This window comes from Desmodus rotundus, chromosome 9 (genome assembly GCF_022682495.2).
Source record: "Desmodus rotundus isolate HL8 chromosome 9, HLdesRot8A.1, whole genome shotgun sequence".
NCBI classification, from domain to species: domain Eukaryota; kingdom Metazoa; phylum Chordata; class Mammalia; order Chiroptera; family Phyllostomidae; genus Desmodus; species Desmodus rotundus.
The window spans coordinates 88732678-88754367 of NC_071395.1; the positions used below are offsets into that span (position 1 = coordinate 88732678).

The following is a 21690-nucleotide window of genomic DNA, read 5'->3' on the forward strand; positions in this document are numbered from 1 at the left end:
ATTGTTTCATTTTTCAATTTTCTCTGAAGTAAATCAAATTTTAAAAACTTCTAAAATTTACTCATGTTAATTGATCTCAGATGTTCCTTTTGACAGTAAAACTACTTTTGTTTAATTCTGGGGAAAAAATGTTAATACTATTATACCATTTGCTAAGTGAGTGGCTTGAAGTCTTTGGGGGAGTCATTTTTAAAAGTATTTTAGGTTATTATCCAGTGTTCAAAGGAACTAATGAATTGGAAGTATTAATGATGTCATCAGACCTGTAAGTTAAAGCTACAAAGTCTTATAAAAATGACTGCGTGTTAAATTGTGCCAATACATCATCACTCGATTTTGTCAACAATTGGTCAAGTCAGGGGAAGTGGGTAAAAATACGCTACTGTGATTAAAACCAGTTTGACTCAAAAATTTAAAAAAAGAAAGAAAATAGGAAAAAAGAAAAGGAAGAAGTCTACAGCCTACCATGTAGCTCCTCCATACACACAGTCTAGAAACTTTCTGCCACCATACTAAAATACAAATTCTTCACAAATCCCAACTCTATCCTAAATGTTCTTACATGTTCTATATTCCTTTTAAAATTCTACTAAATAATTCATAGATTTACAACAGAATTTATTTTAAAAACTTAAAAAAAAAACCCAACACTTATATCACTACCCCATAAAATGTTCACAGGTAATCATAGAAAATAAACGTGCATATATTGCTTTTATTATAATTATGGTTGTTAGCTGAATGAAAACAAATAATAGCTAAGAAGGTTTTCAATGATAGAAAACATTTGGGTAAGTTATGACACAATTTTTTGAGCATTCAGACAATAGAAATGTATATTTTTGTACTAACTGCAAATGAAAAGTTAACGATGAAATCAGGGAGTTGAACAGTCATAAGGGGCCTCAGACATATTCACTATATTTTAAGTTTTAGACAAAGGAGCTGAGAATAGGAAAAAAATAACCCAACATGTACACCATAACAGTCTTTTTTTCTTTTTTTAATTGACTTCCAATTTGAACTGTTTTCTAAAAGCATTAAGGGCTTCGAAACCCTTATTGTAGATTATGTATCATCTCCTCTTTGGCTATGAGGTGTGTAGTTTTGTTAACAAGAGACATCAATGAGTTCAGTTTCTGAGACCAGTCATTTAATAAGTTATTTGGATCCTTGGGTCTCTGGAAGTTGATAATTCCGGCCAACCTGTCTACTTTAGCAAAGATGGTCTTGTTTACTACAAGATTGGAGAGAAAAGCCTCTGACTCCTGTAAGAGAGAAAGACAGTGGATTAAGACCAGATAATTACAGATAATAAACAGAATTTAAGGAAAGCATTTTCTAAACTCTTCATTGAAGTATATGTAGGGTTAAAATTCATTATTAACAGTTAGCAACTGCTGATTTCCTGTGTTAATGCACTTATTTCACTGAGAGTCTATAGGGAAAGAACAGAGTCTGAGTCCACTCAGAGTCAGGGACAAGTTTAAATCTGCCTCCCTGCAATCTTAATACTGCTGGTCCTGGGGAAGGGCCTGCTGCCAGCAGCAACCTGATCTACTCTTTTCTACAATACTTCCTCCTAAAAAGCAGTATTATACAGTCAACTGTTTCCAGGAATGCTGGTTTAGAATATATACCCTGCTACCTCGCAAATACATCGCCATGGACAAGCACTTTGCTTCTAAGGACTCTCGTACCTTCAGCCAGAAATGAGAAGAGCCAATGAACTAACGGAGGATCAAGAATCCTAACATCCCGTGCTGCTTATTTTTCGGCTGAACTGTCCCAAGTACTTCTGGTGGCAGACGAGGCTTTTGAGACCATTGCTATACATTTCACTTACCTCCTATCTCTTTGGTGCTGTACATTTCATCAACACGAAACTCAGATTTAAATACAAAACCTCTCTAACACATCCTGGGCCTTTCAGGTGAACTGCAGTCAAGTTTCCCGCCTATCTTTTATTCCTACAGTTCACTTCTGGGAACGTATTTAAAATCTAACAAACATATGTATTATAGAATATATAGCTTGGGCTTCAAACTAATGAAAAACTAACATATTTAAGAGAAGATTTAAACTAATGTGAATAATATTGATGTAAGTTGACATTTAGACTATTCTTTGGTACTTAAGGTAGCTTGGGGAAACTATCACCTAAACTTAAAATTAAGTAAAACAAAATTGATTTTCTCTATTTTTGTACGTTGACGGACATTCAAAATGAATGGCTACAAATAACTCTAACAATGAGGTTTACTACTTACATCAACAGACAGATCCAGAAGCTGCGCCATCCTCTTCATCGTTATCCTCGTGTAATACTTGGCCATTATTCTAATATTCTGGGGAGAGGACAGTGGGCGAAGAGGACTTGTAACAGTTGTCATTTGTTTTCGTATCGAAATAGGTTTCGTAAAAATGTCAGACTTAGAACTTTCATTTTTTCCATAGCTCACCAATGGAATAATGCTAGTTCTAAACCTCATTAATAAAACTACCATATTTTTCGGACTATAAGACACACCCCCCAATTTGGGAGGAAAATGGGGGTGCGTTTTATAGTCCGAATGTAGCTTGCATTTATGTAGGTGAAATATTATGTTATTTATGTTATTAAATATTTTACCACATTTTTTGCTTCAAAATTTTCCATTTTCCTGTAAAACCTAGGTGAGTCTTATAGTCTGAAAAATATAGTAAATATTTAGATATTTTTAATTCTGCAGTTACTTGTAAATTATTCTGAGTACTCTCCATAACTCTCTATTTAAAATATATAGTCAAAATATAGGCTTATCTTAAATAAATTAGTGATTAAAATTGTAACTAAACTAAAGTATTTTTGTCAAATGCAAAAAACTAAAGTTTTTCTAATTATGACAAATGTTTAAAAGGTTAAAAATTTAAAAAATTGATTTCTCAAAACATCATTTTATCATCATTATAACTACTTAAATGTAACTTGAAATTAAATTTCCTAATTTTCACTGGAAATGGTACTGAAGTTAGAGACTAATCTTTATTATCTTTTTAAACTGATTTTTAGAGAGGAAGAAGGGAAGAGGGGAAGAAAGAGCGAAAGGGGGGAGAGAGACACAGACACCCCCCCCCCCATTCGCTGTCCCACCCATCTATGCATTCATTGGCTGACTCTCGAATGTGCCCTGACCAGGGATCAAACCCACAACTCCAGTGCATCAAGACAACTGAAGTTAGGGATCATGTCTTATTCTCCCACGTGTCCCAGCACTTTGTGGTGTGTGTCTGGCACACAGAAGCCTCACAATAAATGTGTTTGTGCCCTGGCCAGGTGGCTCAGTTAGTTGGAGCATTGTCCCGTACATCAAAAGGTTGCAGGTTTGATTCCCAATTAGGGTACCTACTTAGGTTGTGGCTTCGATCCCTGGTCAGGGCGCCAATATGGGAAGCAAGCTACCGATGTTTCCCTTTCCTATACATGTTTCTGTTTCTCTGTTTCTTTCTCTCTCTCTCTCTCTCTCTCTCTCTCTCTCTCAAATCAACATATCCCCAGGTGAGGATTTTAAAACAGTGTTTGCTATATGAATGCATGTTGACATAATTCAATTTCTAGTGACACCAAGAAGATCAAAGTTCAGGTTTAAGATATGTTACCCAATTCAAAATTGTCAAGTGAGTATCACACAGAAAACACTCTCCCAACCCCAATTATCCCTCACATTAAAAAATTCCTTCCAGCCCTGGCTGGTGTGGCTCAGTGGACTGAGTGCCAGTCTATGAACAAAAGGGTCACTGGTTCGATTCTCAGTCAGGCACACGCCTGGGTTACAGGCCAGGTCCCCAGTTGCGGGTGCACGAGAGGCAACCACACATTGATGTTTCTCTCCCTCTCTTTCTCCCTCCCTTCCCCTCTCCCTGAAAATAAATAAATAAAATCTTTAAAAAAAAATTCCTTCTAGTGTCTGTGCTATAAAATTTTTAATGATTGCAGGGTCATCTCAAAATGAAGCATGTTAACACAACTGATTATCAAGCATAAAAAATAAAAGTTTATGCTCAAATTTGCTGAACTTTACTTCTAAGTTGCCATCTCTACCATGCCAGATTCTTACATGTTCAACAACTCTGTTCTTCAAGTCTTTCCACCTTTTTTCACCTTCTTCTGTGTAACCGAAAACATCGGTTGCAGGACTTTCCAGAGAACCTTTTCTTAATTCTATTCCATAGTCTTCAACAAGTGTGGACCAACGCATCAGCTCCATTGTGGTGAAAAGCTTCAAAAGATCCCTATAAATGGTATAAAACTTAATATTCCAAATCTATAAGATAACATTCATCTAATATAATGGCAAGGTTTTAAATATCAACAAAGACTGTATTTTTAATAAATTTTTATCTGCAGAGTAAGAGTCAGGTGGATTACTATTAATATTACCAATTTTACTACCATTTTGTCCCACAGTAATTCTTAACACCGTATTCTATACTTAACATTCTATTTCTCCTACATTATATTTGCCAATCTCTGGACTAATGACTATAAACTTTTAAATGAAAGAGATAAAAGAAAAATAGCTTTAAAAAAATAAAAGCCCATTGTGCTTATGATGAAGTGTACATTTGTTTTATATAACAGATTTTCAGAAGTACTTCTGAAAAAATCACAAAACCGTTAACTACTGATAAAAACTTCACCAAATGGTTAATTAAACAAAAAATGTTAAGATTAGCTGAAATAAAACTTGTACTTGATAAGTGGTTTAGAATGAAGTGTGTAATAATCTCATTAAATTCTAATACACTACTACAAAAACCACTGCACTACTATCTCTAGTTTTATTCTCTAATACAGTCTATCACACAGGTGGCAAACACCAGGCCTGCAAGCTGAACCCAGCCCGGCACCTTGTTTCTTCCACCTGGCGGCAGCGGCAGGCTCTCACTGAACCGTGAAGGAGTAGTTACATTTATACAGTCCTAAAGTTACATTCAGCCCTTCGAAGGCAACTTCGAGGCTGATGTGGCCCCCCTGTGAAAATGAGTTTGACACATCTGATCTATCAGCAACCAGTTGAGAAGTATTCACTTAGGTTAACCAATTTTCAAAACAGTGCTTCTACTGAGGTATACTAAACTAATTATAAAAACACTTACTTATATTTAGGAATTTCTTCTAATTTCTTGTCACCACTTATCCGGTGAACCAAATCTGACTGTTCGTTATCAAAAGGAGCCAAGATAACATAGAGGACAACACTTTTCAAAGCCTAAAAAAGTTGTATAATACAATAGATTATATGCAAGATTAGAGACAAAATGAAAACTTTGGCAGAACTGAAAAATCATGGAATAACCGTATAACTTCATTTTTAATGTTGTACTCAAAAGTCTTAGGAGAAAAAAAATCTTAGGCTGCTCTTTTCCCAGTGTCTTTCTGTAATATTTAGTTTTCATAAATTTATTACAATAAATCTTTGCTTATTTGAATTACTACCTGGGTTGGGTTTTTTTTCCCCAAATGTATAAAAGTAATTCTTATAACAAGTTAGCAGCATAAATGTACAATACACATATAAGCTATTTAAAGCAGCATTATAAAACTGCAGATAATTACTGAAGTTAAAATTATTTCCAAATAAATTTAAAATTGCAAATTGTTCATAATAAGTACCAATGTCAAGTAAAAGAATATACTCTTACCTGATGCCACTTTTCGCTTTCTGCCTGTATACAGGGCGTATCATATATTGCTCTGTAGTGCTTACAAATAGACAAATAGGACCCTTCATGTTGATCCAGCTGAATCATTAAGTTATAATATTTCAACTTTAATTTCTGGGGGAAAAAAAAAGAAAGTTGACAAAATAAATCGGGATTTATGGATTCCTCCCCCCCAAACACTTTTAAGTGAATTTATATGAAGAGATACGTATACTGTACCTCTGTATTTTCTTCCTGGAAAAATTTGGTGTTGATTTTCTTGCTGATGATCTGTGTACGAATATAATCCTTCACAGCGAGGCAGAGCCTCATTTGCTCCAAAATAAACTCCACTCGTTCTTTTTTTTCCATTGACCCATAGGTTTCCACCTAGCAGATTAAGTCCTCAAATTAACTTATAATCTTAGAAACTACAACAAAGTTAAATACATATTAAAATAGGCACCTTTGATAAATAATAGTAACTTTCCTGCATTTTGGGACAGTGTTGACTCTAAAAAAGCTAGTTTTGTCCTAGGTGGGTAGCTTAGTTGTTTACAAGTTAGGGCATCATCCCCAATGCCCTAAGGCTGTGGGTTTGATCTCTGGTCAGGGCACATACAAGAAGGAACCAATGAATGCATAAATAAATAGAACGACAAATCCAAGTTTCTCTCTCTCCCCCCTCCCTTCCTCTCCCTTTCTCTCCCTTTCTCTCTGAGATAAATTTTTAAAATAGCTAATTTCCTCCAGGAAATTGTATAGTATTGATAAAATAAATGTTTGGGGGGTTTTTTTGGAGTGAAGTTCTATGAATTTTAACACACTTATAAATTTGTGTAATCACCATCACAATCAGGATATAGAACAATTCAATTCATGCCCTGGCTGGTGTGGCTCAGTAGAATGAGCATCAGCCTGAGAACCAAAAGGTCGCTGGTTTGATTCCCAGTCGGGGCACATTCCTGGGTTATGGACCAGGTCCCCAGGTTCGGGGCATGTGAGAAGCAACCACACATTGATGTTTCTCTCCCTCTCTCTCTCCCTCCCTTCCCCTCTCTCTAAAAATCAATAAATAACATCTTTAAAAAAATTGTCCCGAAACATGGCAAATTATGAGGCAACTTTTTGTTAAACCAATTTAGCCCAGAAACTGACTACTAATCAAATATTCATTAAGAACAAAGCCAATAATTAACTGTAATTCCTAAGGAATAAGTAAATAGTATATTAATTACTGATTTTACTTATATTCTGAGAATCAAAATGTTCAAATAACAGCACAAAAATCAAGATTAACTTGTTGGTCCTAATTTTTCTTCAAAACTTCTATAGCAGTTTAATTTATCTGGGACAACAATTACTCTACTGCCAGCTACTTGAATAACCTCACACTTTATTGCACTCACTCTTAATTTTGGTGGTTTAGAAAAAAGCAGTAAGGTGCCAAGATAAGCTATTTCCACAAGAAAATATTACCAGCTAAATATAAAGTTTCACACACTCTAAAATGTAGCACCTTACCTGTAACTCTTGTAAAATGGAGGCTGCCTCTTTGACATCACCATTTTGCTCTTTGATAGTCGCTAACGTTTTAGTCAGTCGAGCACGTTCAATTTCAACATAAATCTACAAATACAATAAACTTATTATTATCAAAATTCCTACAGACATGTGTTACAAGTTAAAAGACAAAACTGAACTCTTTTGCAAACCAGGTGAAGAGCATTTACTCAGAGTTACCATGCACTTTATCCTCCATGAGCAACAGAGCTGGGTGACGTTTTACACTCCACGATCACATAAGTTTTAAGAAAATGCCTCTAAAAAACATTGCCCATACTTTGCAGCTTTGCTTTGAGAACCTAAATATGAAATTGCTGTGTTTAATGAATTGCAGAACCACCTGCTACATAACTGACACACAAAATGAAAAGTACCTTAAAAAAATTGAGCGCCAGCCTGCAAATCAAAGGTTTGCCAGTTTGATTCCCAGTCAGGGCACATGCCTGGGTTGCAGGCCAGGTCCCCAGTTGGGGGTGTACAAGAGGCAAGCACACATTGATGTTTCTCTCCCTCTCTTTCTCCCTCCCTTCCCCTCTCTAAAAGTAAATAAATAAAATCTTAAAAAACATTGATTTGAAAAATAACACCCTTTACAAAGAGCATATACAGTCCAGTAGCTACAATTCAACCAATTCTCTAACTTTGATTTATCTTTAAATACAAGGCTACTTTCTTTACAAATACCTGATCTTTCTAATAAGTATGGAAGTTACTAGCTTTTTTTGTAGCTATAAATAATATCAGTGGATTTGTGACTTTCAATAAATTAAACATTAACAATCTACCTATATAGCTCACAGGGTCAGGAAGCTAATTTTCATGCTTAGGCTGGCCGTTCAAACTCTGCCCTGCAGCAACCCTTGCTCCCCACTCCACCCCCCAAAATCTAATCTCCAAAAATTACAAACTACTTACAGTTTCATAAATGAACTGGGTGTCTCTTACTCTGATACCGTCCCCATACCTGCTGGCCCTGTAGAATTTCTATTCATCCTTAGAAAGCCCACTCAGCCACCATCAACTCTCCAAGGCACCCCGGGCACCCCTGTGCTGTGGGGGACCGTCGGCACACCGCTACTGTCACAACACGGCCCAGTGACTACTCCCATGACCCACCTTTCTGAGGTAACAGAGTCCTGCTCACTTGGACCTAGCACAACACAGATACTCAACGACATCTACTGAACTGAACTGTCACTTGAAAACACAAGAAGTTAAAAACAAGCTGAGCTTTTGCCTTCAAACCACAAAACTCTATCTAGGAAAAAAGCCTGTCTACCACAGTCACCATTTTGTACTCGCCCTTTTTAGAGAAACACGAGATTGGAGGCAGCAGGGAGAAATACAAAATAAATACAACTAGATTCTGGCAAGACAGTGAAATTTTGAAAATTTACCTCACATTGCAAATACTCTAATAATTTAAACATTACAGTGAAACCTTAGCTACTATCCCAATTGCAGACTTTTCAAGCAGATCTAGGCAAGGTGAAGAATTAACCTTATTTTTATATACTAATGCAAAATGTGTACACATACAAGTATCTCTGAATACAAATAAGAGAGTATTTACCACTGTCAGTTGTGCCAACACACAACTCACCTTTCCTTCTGTAACCATTCGTAGAGTGTCAATTAATCGAAGCTTGGTTGGAAGGTCTGTGATTTCCTCAACGTAAGCACAGCATTGTTGAACCATTTTTGCAACAGCCTAAAATAATAAAAAATCACTCATAAGCAAAATCCATTCCTCATATAGGAAAAGGAAGTATTTACTGATGGAAGTGCTGTGGTCAAATGTGGTCTTGCCAAGCAACTCTACGCACTGAAATGTCTGTGAAAGAACAGCACACCTCCCGGGTAGTTAAGAAGCACCGAGTACCCAGGAGTAAATCCATAGAGGGTAGGAGACCCTCAGGTGTAAGACTGTCCCTCTCCCACTACAACTCGTGAACTAATTACACAAAAGGAAAGGGAAAGAGGCATGACTGAAGACATCTATTAGGGGGCTTGCAGCTAGCTTTTTGAAGCCAAGCAGAAATGAATGGAAGAAATTAAAACAGACTAAAGGTAAAATAAATAAATAAAAAGAAGGGGAAAAGCAGAGTTCACCCTGGCTGTGAGAGCGGTGAGGCAACAGCCGGCAGACAGCATGACTGAAGCAGAGAGAGGCAGTGGCAGAGGCAGGAGGAAAATGGTTCCATCGTCTGGGTGGGGAAGAGGAGCCACGGCCACCCACACTCGATTCAATAAAAGGTGACAAAGAAAAGGAAGGGTGTCTCATGCCCAGTTTCCTCACAGGTAATATAAGCAGGCTGGACTACATTCCCTCCAGCTCTAACATTCCAGGATCGAGGTCAGGGGTCAGCAAACCTTCTCTGTCTGTGTTTACAGATTTATAGCTATTTACATAGTAAATATTTTAGACTTTGTGGGTCACAGGGTCTGTGCAGCAACTATTCAAATATGCCTTTTGACTTCAAAGCTGCAATAGGCAACATGTAACAAATGGGCACGGAAGTGTTCAAAAACTTTTATTTACAAAGGTGGAAGGTGAGATTTGGTCCATGACCCATAGTTTGCCAACTCCTAGATTGTAAACAGCACATCATAGTCATAAATAATAATAATCAGGACTCTCTGTCATTAAGACAATGTTAAATTATATTAAGCATATTTTGTGTATAACAACAGAACAGTAAACATAGTATCTTGCTGTCAATTATACCTTAATAAAGCTGAAAAAAGAATCCCATGGAATGTGTTGCAAAGATTTCCTTGAAAAACATTTAATGATCATGTAGCACAGTTTAGCCTTTTTTCTTTAAAGAAATTTTATTTGTTTACCCTCACCTGAGGACATTTTTTCATTGCTTTTAGAGAGAGAAGAAGGGAGAGAGAAACATAGATTGGTTGCCTTCAACTGGATATCAAACCTGCAACCCAAGTACGAGCCCTGATCAGGAACCAAGCCTGCAACCTTTCGGTCTACAGGACAGCACTCCAACAACTGGGCACACTGGCCAGGGACAGACCTTAATTGCCTGCAAAAATTTGCTGTTTAGAGACCTATGAGTTCCAGAAATTAAGGCTTTATTGTAACATACAACTCCTCCAATAAGTGCAAGGCCCCGGGACACCTGTATCTCACAAAACATACGATCCCACTAAAATCGATGGTTTCTAGAAGAGCATGCATACAACTTGATGATTCTAAAAGCTACGCAAAAACACATGAACAGAAACCAGATGGGGGTAAAAGCAAAAACAGAACAAAACTATCAATATTCAAATGACACTGAATACCCTGTTGTTCCCTGAAAAAAATGTAGGTAAGTCATTAGGGAAGTAATAGTTGAGTGAGGCTTACCTCCTATGCTCAAGCGACAGTGAATTAGAAACCACTAAGCAATCTAGAAAAGGTTAAGAAAAGTATTACTTTCTAAGTCTGATAAGGCCAATAAAAAAGTTTTAGGTAAAAAAGTAATTATGGGAAAAGGGAAGAGGTATGTTGAGCCCCTAAGCACTTCCCACAGCTATGAAGACATAATGTTAGAGCAAAAGGAGCAGTCCCCATCCCAGTTCTGGGTACATCACTGGCCAATTCTAAAACTTAAATTCCTCTTTCTCCAAAAAGCCTCCTCATAAACCTAATTGAAAACATTCTCTTCCTCCTGTCATATCTCTTAATACCTTTCACTACTCTCAGGTCACCTACTATATATTGTCATGTGTGTGTATAGTTTTTAAAAAATCAATCTTAGGCCCTGGCTGGTGTGGCTCAGTGGCTTGAGCGCAGGCCTTCGAACCAAGGGGTCGCCAGTTCAATTCCCAGTCAGGGCACGTGCCTGGGTTGCATGCCAGGTCCCTGGCCGGGGGTGGTGGGTAGGGGTGGCACACGAGAGGCAACCACACATTGACGTTTCTCTCCCTTTCTCCCTCCCTTCCCCTCTCTCTAAAAAGAAATAAAATCTTAAAAAAAATAAAATAGAAATAAAAAATCAACCTTAGGATACTTGTTAAAGTATGTACTATGATTTCTTGTGACTTATATTCTGTACTAAATTAATCCTGACTGGTGTGGCTCAGTGGAGTGAGTGCCCGCCTGCAAACCAAAGGGTCGTCGCTGGCTTGATTCCCAGTCAGAACATGTGCTTGGGCTGTGGGCCAGGTCCCCAGTAGGGGCCACATGAGAGGCAACCACATTGATGGTTCTCTCCCTCTCTTTCTCCCTCCTTCCCCACTCTCTAAAAATAAGTAAATAAATAAAATCTTTTTAAAAATGCGTCTATTCTGTACTAAATTATACATTTCTTTATATTTCAAGAGCTGTATATATAAATTTCAGTTTCTCTACAGGATAAGTAACAGAATTAAATAGTCCTGTAACTAGCGCTGAAATTTTATGACTCTATGAAATTAAATCTGAATTTGAGGACACATGCTTTGAACTGTAGTATACTATATAAAACACACTTTTATTTAATCCAGGTTTTCCCAAAACTAAGGGAAAAGTAGCCTTAGAAATTACGTAGCCCTTTCAAAGTTGTCCTACAGAAAGCAAGTCTCCTAGAAAATCAGAGGAAGATGACTGTTTATCTGTTCATCTCTCAACCACTCTGTGATGGTTTCTCAAAACACAGAACTGACCACCAAAAGGAGTATTTAAATGAATTTCACATTCACACATACTAGATTGCCTCAATTAAATCTATTAAATTATGAAAAAAAATTTGCTGATTTTTAAAAATATTTTTATTTATTTTTAAAGGGACAGGAAGGGAGGGAGAAAAAACAAACACTGATGTGCAAGAGAAATAATGACCAGCATCCCCTACATCTCCAAGTGGGTACCTGGCCTGCAACCTAGACATGTGCCCCAACTGGGACTCGATCTGGCGACCTCTAGGTCTGCAGAATGATGCCCAACCTACTAAGCCACACCAGTCAGGTCTTACTTACTGATGTGAGAGAGAGAAACATCAATTTGTTGTCCCACTTGTTTATGTATTCACTGGTTCATTCTTGTGCGTGCTCTGACCAGGGATCAAATCCGTACATTGGTGTATCGGGATGATGCTCTAACCAACTGAGCTACTCAGCCAGGGCAAATCTATTAAATTCTTAACAGTGAGTATTATACGCATGCAAACTTATCTAAAACCAAAACAAAACAAAACAGAAAACAATCATAGTAACTTTATTTTTTGCAAGAAATAATTTAACCCACTAAGCTCACTCTAGCAGAAGACTAATAAAATAAGAGATTTAGACAAGAACCTTATATTTCTGTTTTTGGTTCTACTACTAACCTGTTTTACAATGTCATTACCTTTATCATTTGAAAGCAAAAACTAAAAACCCAGAAGCTACTCAGGAAACAAATAACATTTTACAATGAGATAGAAATATGAAAAGTAGAATCTACTTCCACAGAGGACCATTTAAATAAATATATCTCAAGCAGTAGAACAGGGAAGCAATAAAGAAAAATCTATCTTTACAAAAAAGCCCTAAGAAAATATACTTAATCTTTAAACAAAGTAAGTATTTAAAACAATATCTGAAATGGCTTCAAAAGTAATTTTAATATTAAGTGTTTAATACAAGACATATGAGGCTCACAGGCATTTCAGGCATAGCCTCTGGTCATCCACTGAGCCAACTGAGAGTGGCCAGTGAGCCCAGTCCACCTACGAGGACCTGCTGCAGGTGGCAACACCATGGAGTGCCTTGATAAAGTTGTGCTGAACCGATGTCAGAAAGTTCATTAGCATCTACCCTGAACTCTCCTGTTCTTCACAGCTTGAAAGATCACTGTACCTATTGGGTTATATTTCACCACTAAATCTTATGTTGTTCTTTTAAAAATTTAATTTAATTTAATTTATTTTTAGAGAGGGGAAGGGAAGGACACAGAGAGGGAGAGAACGGTCAATGTGTGGTTGCCTCTCACATGCCCCCTACTGGGGACCTGGCCCACAAGCCAGGTGTGTGCCCTGACTGGGAAGTGAACCAACAACCCTTTGGTTCACAGACTGGCACTCAATCTACTGAGCCACACCAGCCAGAGCTAAATCTTATGTTTCTGAAGGCACCTTTGGGGTTTCTAATAGGGATAGCCTTTTTATGCTGCTTTTGTTGCAGTGGTTGCCATTCATGTGGCATGGGCCCTCTCTGTCTATGTGGCCTGGAATGAAGGCTCATGACAATGGCGTGAGGGAAAACAGGATTAAAGTGAACATCACCTTTGGATAGCATTAAACTGATTTTTAAAAATGGCAAGTATGTCCAGGATATGGATGATTTCAATAAAGTTGAAAGAACGTATTAAAAAATCAAAAAATAAAAGACACATGATTAAGTAAATTATAGATTATCAACTTGATGGGTTATAATAATCATTTAAAATAATAAACATGAAGACGCTATGGAACAATGTGGAAAGAGAATAACATCCTCACTACAATTTTATAAAAATATCCAAATAAATAAAGACTAGAAGAAGATACAAAAATAAAAGCAGTTATAAAAATATGGACAGAATTTTCAAACTCTCTAAATGTTATAATGTTGATTTAATAGATTTAAAACAGATTCACAGAAAGGTTTTCTAAAAGTCCTTATTTAAATGTGAATGTTTGTGAGCAATCATGAACTTACCTGTTTTAACTGACTCCGTCTTTTTGACAAAAGCATAATATTTTCATTAAGTAAATCCCATTCTTTAGCCTCATAGCACATCTTCACTACTGCAACTAAGATACGAGATGTAGACACCATATCAGAAGCCTGTAAAAATGAGAATGTACTGAAAGTTAATGGAACCATATTGAATGAAATTATTGCTAACTGTGGTGACTGAGGTTTTCACTATAAGCTACTCACAGTACGGGTCTGTTTTTCCAAAGACAGCAGGGTTTCAATGACTTCTTGAAGTCTTCCTTCCTAAAACAAAAGATTAAAATAAACAATGAAAACATCACCACCAACACAAAACCAAATAACCAGTCTAAAATTTTCCAACTTGGGGCCCATAAGCTATCTTTTTTTTTTTAAACAAGGCAGTTAAGTCTTTTTTTTTTTAAAGATTTTATTTTATTTTTAGACAGAGGGGAAGGGAGGTAGTAAGAGAAGGAGAGAAACATCAGCGTGTGGCTGCCTCTTGCAGGCTCCCCACTGGGGACTTGGCCTGCAACCCGCATGTGCCCTGATTAGGAATCAAACCAGCAACCCTTTGGTTCGTAGTCCGGTGCCACATCAGCCAGGGCCCCATAAGCTCTCTTTAACGTTCCAAAATATCTAAGAGAAACTAAATTCAGAACAACAATGATTTAACGCCTGAGCAAAACATCAAGAGTTTGTTTTGGATTCTAACTTATCAACTCAGTGCAGTAGTATCTGTTCATCTTGTTCTAAACAGATATTCTTAACTGGCAGCTACATGTGTCTTTAAAGAATAAAAATGGGAAAAGAACAATTCTTTACCATAACAAATATTATAAAACATGAAATTTTGAGGAGAAACAAAAAGGATATTTGGTGGTAAAAAGGTAAGAAACCCTGGTTAAATTATCAAAGACTTTAAAAATAACTGTGCTAAAAAGAAATGAAGCCCTCTTGGCAGTAGCCACACTTGCTCTACCAAAATTCATGCTCTTAAGCAGATACTGATCCAGATGAAATACACCCCTTTTTGCCTAATAAACTCTACCTAATTTGCAAAAACAAAACATTCTCCCTGGGACACATTAAGAAATTAAAGTAACAGCCCTGGCTGGTGTGGCTCAGTGGATTGAATGCCAGCTGGAGAACCAAAGGGTTAGTGGTTTGATTCCCAGTCAGGGCACATGCCTGGGTTGCAGGCCAGGTCCCCAGTGGGTGTCATGTGAGAGGCAATTACACATTGATGTTTCTGTCCCTCTATTTCTCCCTCCTTTCCCCTCTCTCTAAAAATAAATTTAAAAAAATAAAGAAAGTAACAAAATTCAAACAATATGAACCCAAATGATAATACATGGGGACTAAAATAAGCTATCCTATTAGGAACCCACACATTTTGATAAAGCCAGCCCATAGCACAAAAACTTCATTTCCAATACTGATATTAATAACAATGAATGAACTGGAAGCTATGATGAGGATTATCTTTAGAAATTGTTTTTCTAACTATAAATGAAAAATTTTTTAATTTTATTTTAGTGATATTCATGGATGGCACAAGAGTACTATTTTACTGACGAAAAAAAAGTATTAAATAGCTTTTGAATTAAGGGCACAAATGTTTGGACTTTTCAAAAATACTGTTTCCATATTTGCCAAGATAACTTTTAAAATATGAATTTCCTTTTTTCTTTTTAAAGATTTTTTTACATTTATTTTTTGAGAGAGGGGAAGGGAGAGAGAAGGAGAAGGAGAGAAAGAAACATCGACCTGTGCAATGTACAAAAGATACATCTATGGGTCGCCTCTCACAGGCCCCCACCTGGGGGGACCTGGCCCGCAACTCAGGCATGTGCCCTGACTGGGAATCGACCTGGTGACCTTATGGTTCTCAGGCTGGCTCTCAATCCACAGAGCCATACCAGGCGGGGCTAAACTACGAATTTTCTGTGCAGCAGAATATGTACTTTGTAAAGCCACTGTTTGAACTTACTTTAATTGAATCTGAAACATATACGATTAACATTTTAACAATGTTTCCTATGCAAAGGGAAGAACCAGTTCTCAAAGCTCTTAGATTCATATATACAATAAATGCTGGCTAAATGTTCATTAGGGGAAAAGAGCAAAAAGCAAATCTATAAATTCTCCAAAGTAAAGGCTAATAAATCATAAAATATCAAAAAACATTAGAACTGAAAAGATTAGACATTATTCAATTCAATCATCTTACTTTCGAGAGTAAAAGGACTGGGGGCCAAACAACTCAGCCGCAAAACCGACCAGCAGAACAGGAGCCCAGGGCCCTTGTTTCCTGGTCCAATTTTCCCTTCCCCTCACTACACTATATTAGTTTAAATTACACCTTTGCTTTGATCAAAGTAATCGCCACAGGGAAATGGTTACCGTCTGGCAACAAAATGTAGTGCAAAATGGTTTATGTAAAATAGCTGTATATTCATGGTCACCTCCTGTCACATTTCTAAGTACTGTTACTCATATGACTGATCAACACAGTATAGTTTATATAACATTCAGATTCAGAACTATGGTTTTTATTTTTTTAAAGAGTTTACTTATTTTCAGAGGGGAAGGGAGAGAGAAAGAGAAGGAGAGAAAACATCGATGTGTTTGATGTGTCTGAGTTGCCTCTCTCAAACCCCCTACTGGGGACCTGGCCTGAAACCCAGGCACGTGCCCTGACTGGGAATCAAACCAGCAACCTTTCAGTTTGCAGGCCAGGGATCAATCCACTAAGCCACACCAGCCAGGACCAAATTCAGAACTATAGTTTTTAAAGAACTGAACCCTAGATGTGAAGGAATCAGAATGCTCTAGAGCAATGGTCTGCATGTATCAATGAAACATTAAATGTTACCTTCTCAGAAAGATGTTCTCAAATAATGCTCTCTAAAATCAAGTCACTCAGCACCTCCTCTAACACTCAAGCCCACTGACTTTCTGCTTTGCAATGACCCCAAATTCTATTCTATTTTAATGTTTACTGTCTTTGTAATCGCACTAGAATGCAAACTCTAAGAGCAGGGTTAGTGTCTATACTGTTGATCAGTGCGGTTCCATGCTCTGCATCGGGACAATCACACATTGCTTCTGTAGATATTATGGTGCACCCTTTATACTCATGCCAGTTATTAATGTGCACATCTTGCCTTCTAAGTGGTAAGTTCTCTTAGGGCTGGACCTTGTTTAATTAATTATTTCCCTTGCACCAACTGCACATATCGACACTGACCTGAACTAGTCAGTTGATCTTAATGGCTTCAAATTTCTGATTCTTAGTGTCACAGTAAGTAGAATGTGACAGTTTATATAGCTAGTAATTCAGTGCTGTTTGAGAGACACTACCATCAACTTCATTAAATACAACTCCCAATTCTCTACCCACCCCCCATCTTCCAGGTTCAATTCTATGGCTAAACATCTTCCTTTCCTATCTAATCAGATAGTTCCTCAAATTCTACCACCTCAATGCTGCCTTTCAACTCACAGAGGAGCAAGATGGCCAGAGCTACCAAAACCAACTTGTTGGAACATGTGAATTCTGTGAATCATTCTTCTCACTAAAACATTCCTTGCAAATGAGGTAAATGACTAGTTTGTTCAACATCAGTACATGTTGGGTATCTATAAGTTCTCTGTATCTGTGTCCATCCTTTAACTCCTAAATGGATCCAATCTTTTAATGATTTGTTAAACAATCTAATGAGTATGAAAGAGCAAATAAGAAGTTACCGCAAATAGTTGAGATTTAATGCCAATATAATACTTTAAATAAACTGTTAAGTGGGTCTTTGTCCAAGCTGCTACCCATCAGTAAACTCTTCATTTCACTTCTTTATTTTTAATACTGACCTTAAGAAGAGGCTGCAGATGACCAAATGAAATGAAAAGACACCAAGAGAAAGGAGAACCAAAGGCTATATTCAATTTAATAATGCAAGGAATCCTCAAATAACCATACAGCACATACACCATTATCAAAAAGGAGGGAATCTTTTGTGTATTAAGAACTGCTAACCATCTTTACAGTTTAGAAAAGGCCTTCTTTGGATTAATTTTTAACTCCCTGAAACAACGGTGAAGGAAAAAGCATTAGCAAAAACTAGCATCACTTTTATTGTCTCACCGACCTAAAGCAGGGTCCTCATATACCAATCAAAGACACAATAGAATGTAATGGTTAAGAAAGAAGGCTCTGCAACCAGACTGCTTTGTAATAAAGCCCAGCCCCACCACTGAGTTACCTTGACATGGGCATAGTAATAGTTCCTAGCCCACAGGGTCGGCGCAACGATTAAAGCAATACCTATGCTTGGAACTTAGTATGAACATCATCATCATCATAATAGTTAACATTATATAGAACTTACACAGCAATAAATATTAGTTATTATTGTTATTTGCTGGGTGAGTGTCAGGACACAGAAACAGAATTGTATTAGGTCATAATTGTAGGAGATCTGAACAGCCTAGATTTGACAAATTTGACCACCCCGGTCTAGACTTCAGTCTACCTTCTGAAAGCTTTTACTACATGTGTTGGTTTTTTTTTAACCTGATATATCCTTATCAAAGCCGCTATACACATATAATTTTCATCTTCAAATGTCTTTTACATTAAAAATAAAAGGTTTCTTAAGGAAAGTAAGCACAAAAGTAATAGTCCCTTAAAGAGGTCGTGGTATGTTGCAAGAACACTCTCCATGTTCCCAGAGACCTGAGCTTGACCTGGCTCTACTGTGGTCCTTGGATAAACAGCTTAAGCTGCCTGAACCTTAGTTTTCTCAAAAGTAAAATGAAAATAAAACTTTTTTTCAGTTTTATTAATGGGTTCAAAATAAAAAATAAAAAATAAAATGGATGCTAATATATTCCATATATTCCAATGCAGACACGTAATGCCAAATAAGTTATTTCCTTATGTTTGGCAGAATGGTTATAAAATACTATAAAACAATAAATAAATAGCAAATCTAAGAGACATACTGTTTAAAAAGTTAACCAGGACTATAAGACAACCATCAGTTTTTAACCTAATCCAAAATCTTATACCCTACCACCTCCAAGTACCCCCCCACCCCCACAAAAGCAATTCACACCTACACCCTGTTTTGTCCCACTGCTATGCTGACTTTAAAAAAAGAAATAACCAGAATTCAAATGCCTTTAATTTAAAACATTTCCATTCCACCCGGTAACTAAAAAGGCATTGGCATTTGAGCTGCAAATCTTTCAACTGTCTTGGACACAACTGTCCTGAAAAAATGCCATACATGCAATCGCTAGGTAGCAGTGAGATACTATTTTCTTACTGGCCTCTAACCTATTTGAGGGCAAGAGCTTTGACTAGTAATCTTTGCACCCCCCACAATGTTTAGCACTGACTAGGTCTTACACCCAGCAGACCGTCAGAATATGCAGGTAAAGGGAAGATTTTTTCTCTCCCAGGTCTCAGTTCTGGAATAGCTGTACTTCTTTAAAGCAAATGGTTTTTTCCTACGGACAATGTCACTCTATTAGTTCCAAAGTGGTGGTGCAGGGGCTGCCTTTGGCCTGTAGTTGAGTTTCATTTGATCTAGATGGTTGTGACTCAGATAGTATGTTAAAACAGATTACTGTCCAGTTTCTAAATACTGAGGCATTTCACATATGAACCCATATTCCTGATTTTCTCCCTCAAAATAGAAGAGTTAACAAGGCTTGGCCTTCACCCCCAATGAGCAAAGATTAACTGGAGGTGAAGAGTTACTGCCCTTTTGCCTGGGCAGGTGTTTAGAAGTTCAGGTTTTCCTCACACGAGGCCCTGCAGGCCGGGCAGCATGCTGAGAGCACAAGCCTAGAATCCATCTGCCTGGGTTTGCATCCTGGCCCCACCACTTCAGTAGCCGTTGGGCCTTGCAGCATGTGACTTAACTCCTCCTAGCCTGCTGTCTGTAAAGTAAGAACAGCGATACCCACCACACAGGGCTCGGGCGAGGAGCAAGTAAGCCAATGCGTGTAAGCCCTGGGAAGAGTGCCTGGCACCGCAGACGCCACTCGGTAAACGCCAGCTATTGTTCTCTCGCTGGCACTGCAGGTGTTTGCATTTTCCAACCCTTAAGTAACCCATGATGTTTCTTTACACTCTCTGCTAGAAACCTCAGAGATGAATTTATGACTCCCCTCCATCAAGTGTACTGTCCCTAAGAAATACAGGTGTGTCAACATCATCTTTCCCTAGCCTCGTTTTTTGTAAAGCTTCATTAAATTCTTCTTTTTTTTTTTTTTGGAAAAAAGAGAGGCTTTAAAAAGGTTTCTTTCTAAAACTAAATGTGAAGTAGCGTCCTCCTCCTGCCCCTGAATTTGCTACACTTCAATGTACTTATGTAGTAAGCTCTTTAGGGGCAAAACCCACCTTATTAGTGAATGCACCCCAGGTGAAGAGCAATAAATGTCTGTGGCTGGAGACTGATCAAAGAATTTATTAAGGCCTGAGCATAATGAGGCCTTAGAGCAACAGCCCACGGTGACGCTGATTCAACAACCACCCTTACCCTCCGTAGTCAGGGAAACCAAGTCTTGAATCCCCGGTTCTACCTATTAGTTACTGTAACGTTGGACAAGTAACTCCGAGCCTTGGTTTCTTTACATGTAAAAAGATACACAAAGTTGCCTGACACACAGTAGGGGGCGTAATGATGTTTGGACCAAGTTAGATTGCTAACCTATAGGAGATAAGCAATGGAGCTAACCTACTGTTCAAGACCTCCTCTAATTAGGTTATTCTGCACTTTGGTGCCTACTTGTCTTTACTCACGTAGTTTCCGCTAAAGGAATGACTCCTTCCCCACCCAATCTTACTCATTCTTCCAGGCCCAACACAAACATGAGCTTCTCTGTAAACCCTTCCCTTATCCCCCCAGTAAGAATGAAGAGCTTCCTTCTGGGTTACAGTAACACTTTATTCATTATTGTAAAGCATACACCGCCCTGCAGGACTTGTCTAATTCGTTGCGTACACGAGCTCCTCCTGGACAGAACTCCTGTGTTCATCACCTCGTAGCACCACTTTCCTGCCCCTCTTCCTGGCCAAAGGCCAGGCACATCGCCGGGATCCATAAACAACTTCACATAAACTGCTCCAGCAAGGGCAATAGAACGAAACTCCCTGATCTAGCCTGAATGCCGAAGCGGGCTTTAACCCCTGAGACACTACTAAAGTAAGCGTTAAACAGTATCCAAGGAAACGCAGAAAGTACTATCCGGCCCCAATTCCTGCGGGAAGTGACCATCTGTCTTGAGGAGGGTCTGGAAAGCTGTACGCATCATCGTACCCTGCCCGGCGTCTCCCTGATCAGGCAGCCCTGGGGTGTCCCGTTCAGGCAGGCCCAACATGGGCTGGGGATGCGCGGTCCAGTCCTCAGGCCCCCTGAGGCCTAAGCAGGCTCCGCGCCGTGACTCAGCCCGTGGCGCCCGCCAACAGACAACCGGCCTCCCCTCACCTTGGCCAGTTTCTCGCACTCGGGCAGACGCTGATCCACCGTGGCGCTGTAGTCCACCTCCATCTTGACGATGCGCCCATCAGCCCGCTCGGAGCCGCCGTCCGCCATGGTACCTGCCTGAGCGTCCCTGGATGTACCCCTGCCTCAGCCACCACTCGTCAACCACACCGGAAGCCGCCTGCGCACCCGCTCAGGCAGTGCGTCGGCAGCCCGCGCGAAGGACCCCACGAGGCCCCCTGCGCCGGCCGCCAATCAGGCAGTGCCGCGGCCAGCC

The 21690-nt window shown here is 38.6% G+C and overlaps 1 protein-coding gene across 1 annotated transcript; it reads right to left on the minus strand.

Annotated features, from left to right (window-relative positions):
- Positions 1–685: 685 nt before the first annotated feature.
- On the minus strand, positions 686–21604 carry PSMD12 (proteasome 26S subunit, non-ATPase 12). The gene is made up of 11 exons (XM_024573092.4): positions 21417–21604; positions 14140–14199; positions 13915–14043; positions 8855–8962; positions 7210–7314; positions 5926–6075; positions 5686–5820; positions 5140–5252; positions 4098–4272; positions 2271–2348; positions 686–1268 (listed from the first exon to the last, which is right to left on the minus strand). Exons 1-11 carry the CDS (start codon positions 21522–21524, stop codon positions 1059–1061), a joined length of 1371 nt encoding a protein of 456 aa, XP_024428860.2. The 5' UTR covers positions 21525–21604; the 3' UTR covers positions 686–1058.
- Between the last annotated feature and the right edge of the window lie 86 nt (positions 21605–21690).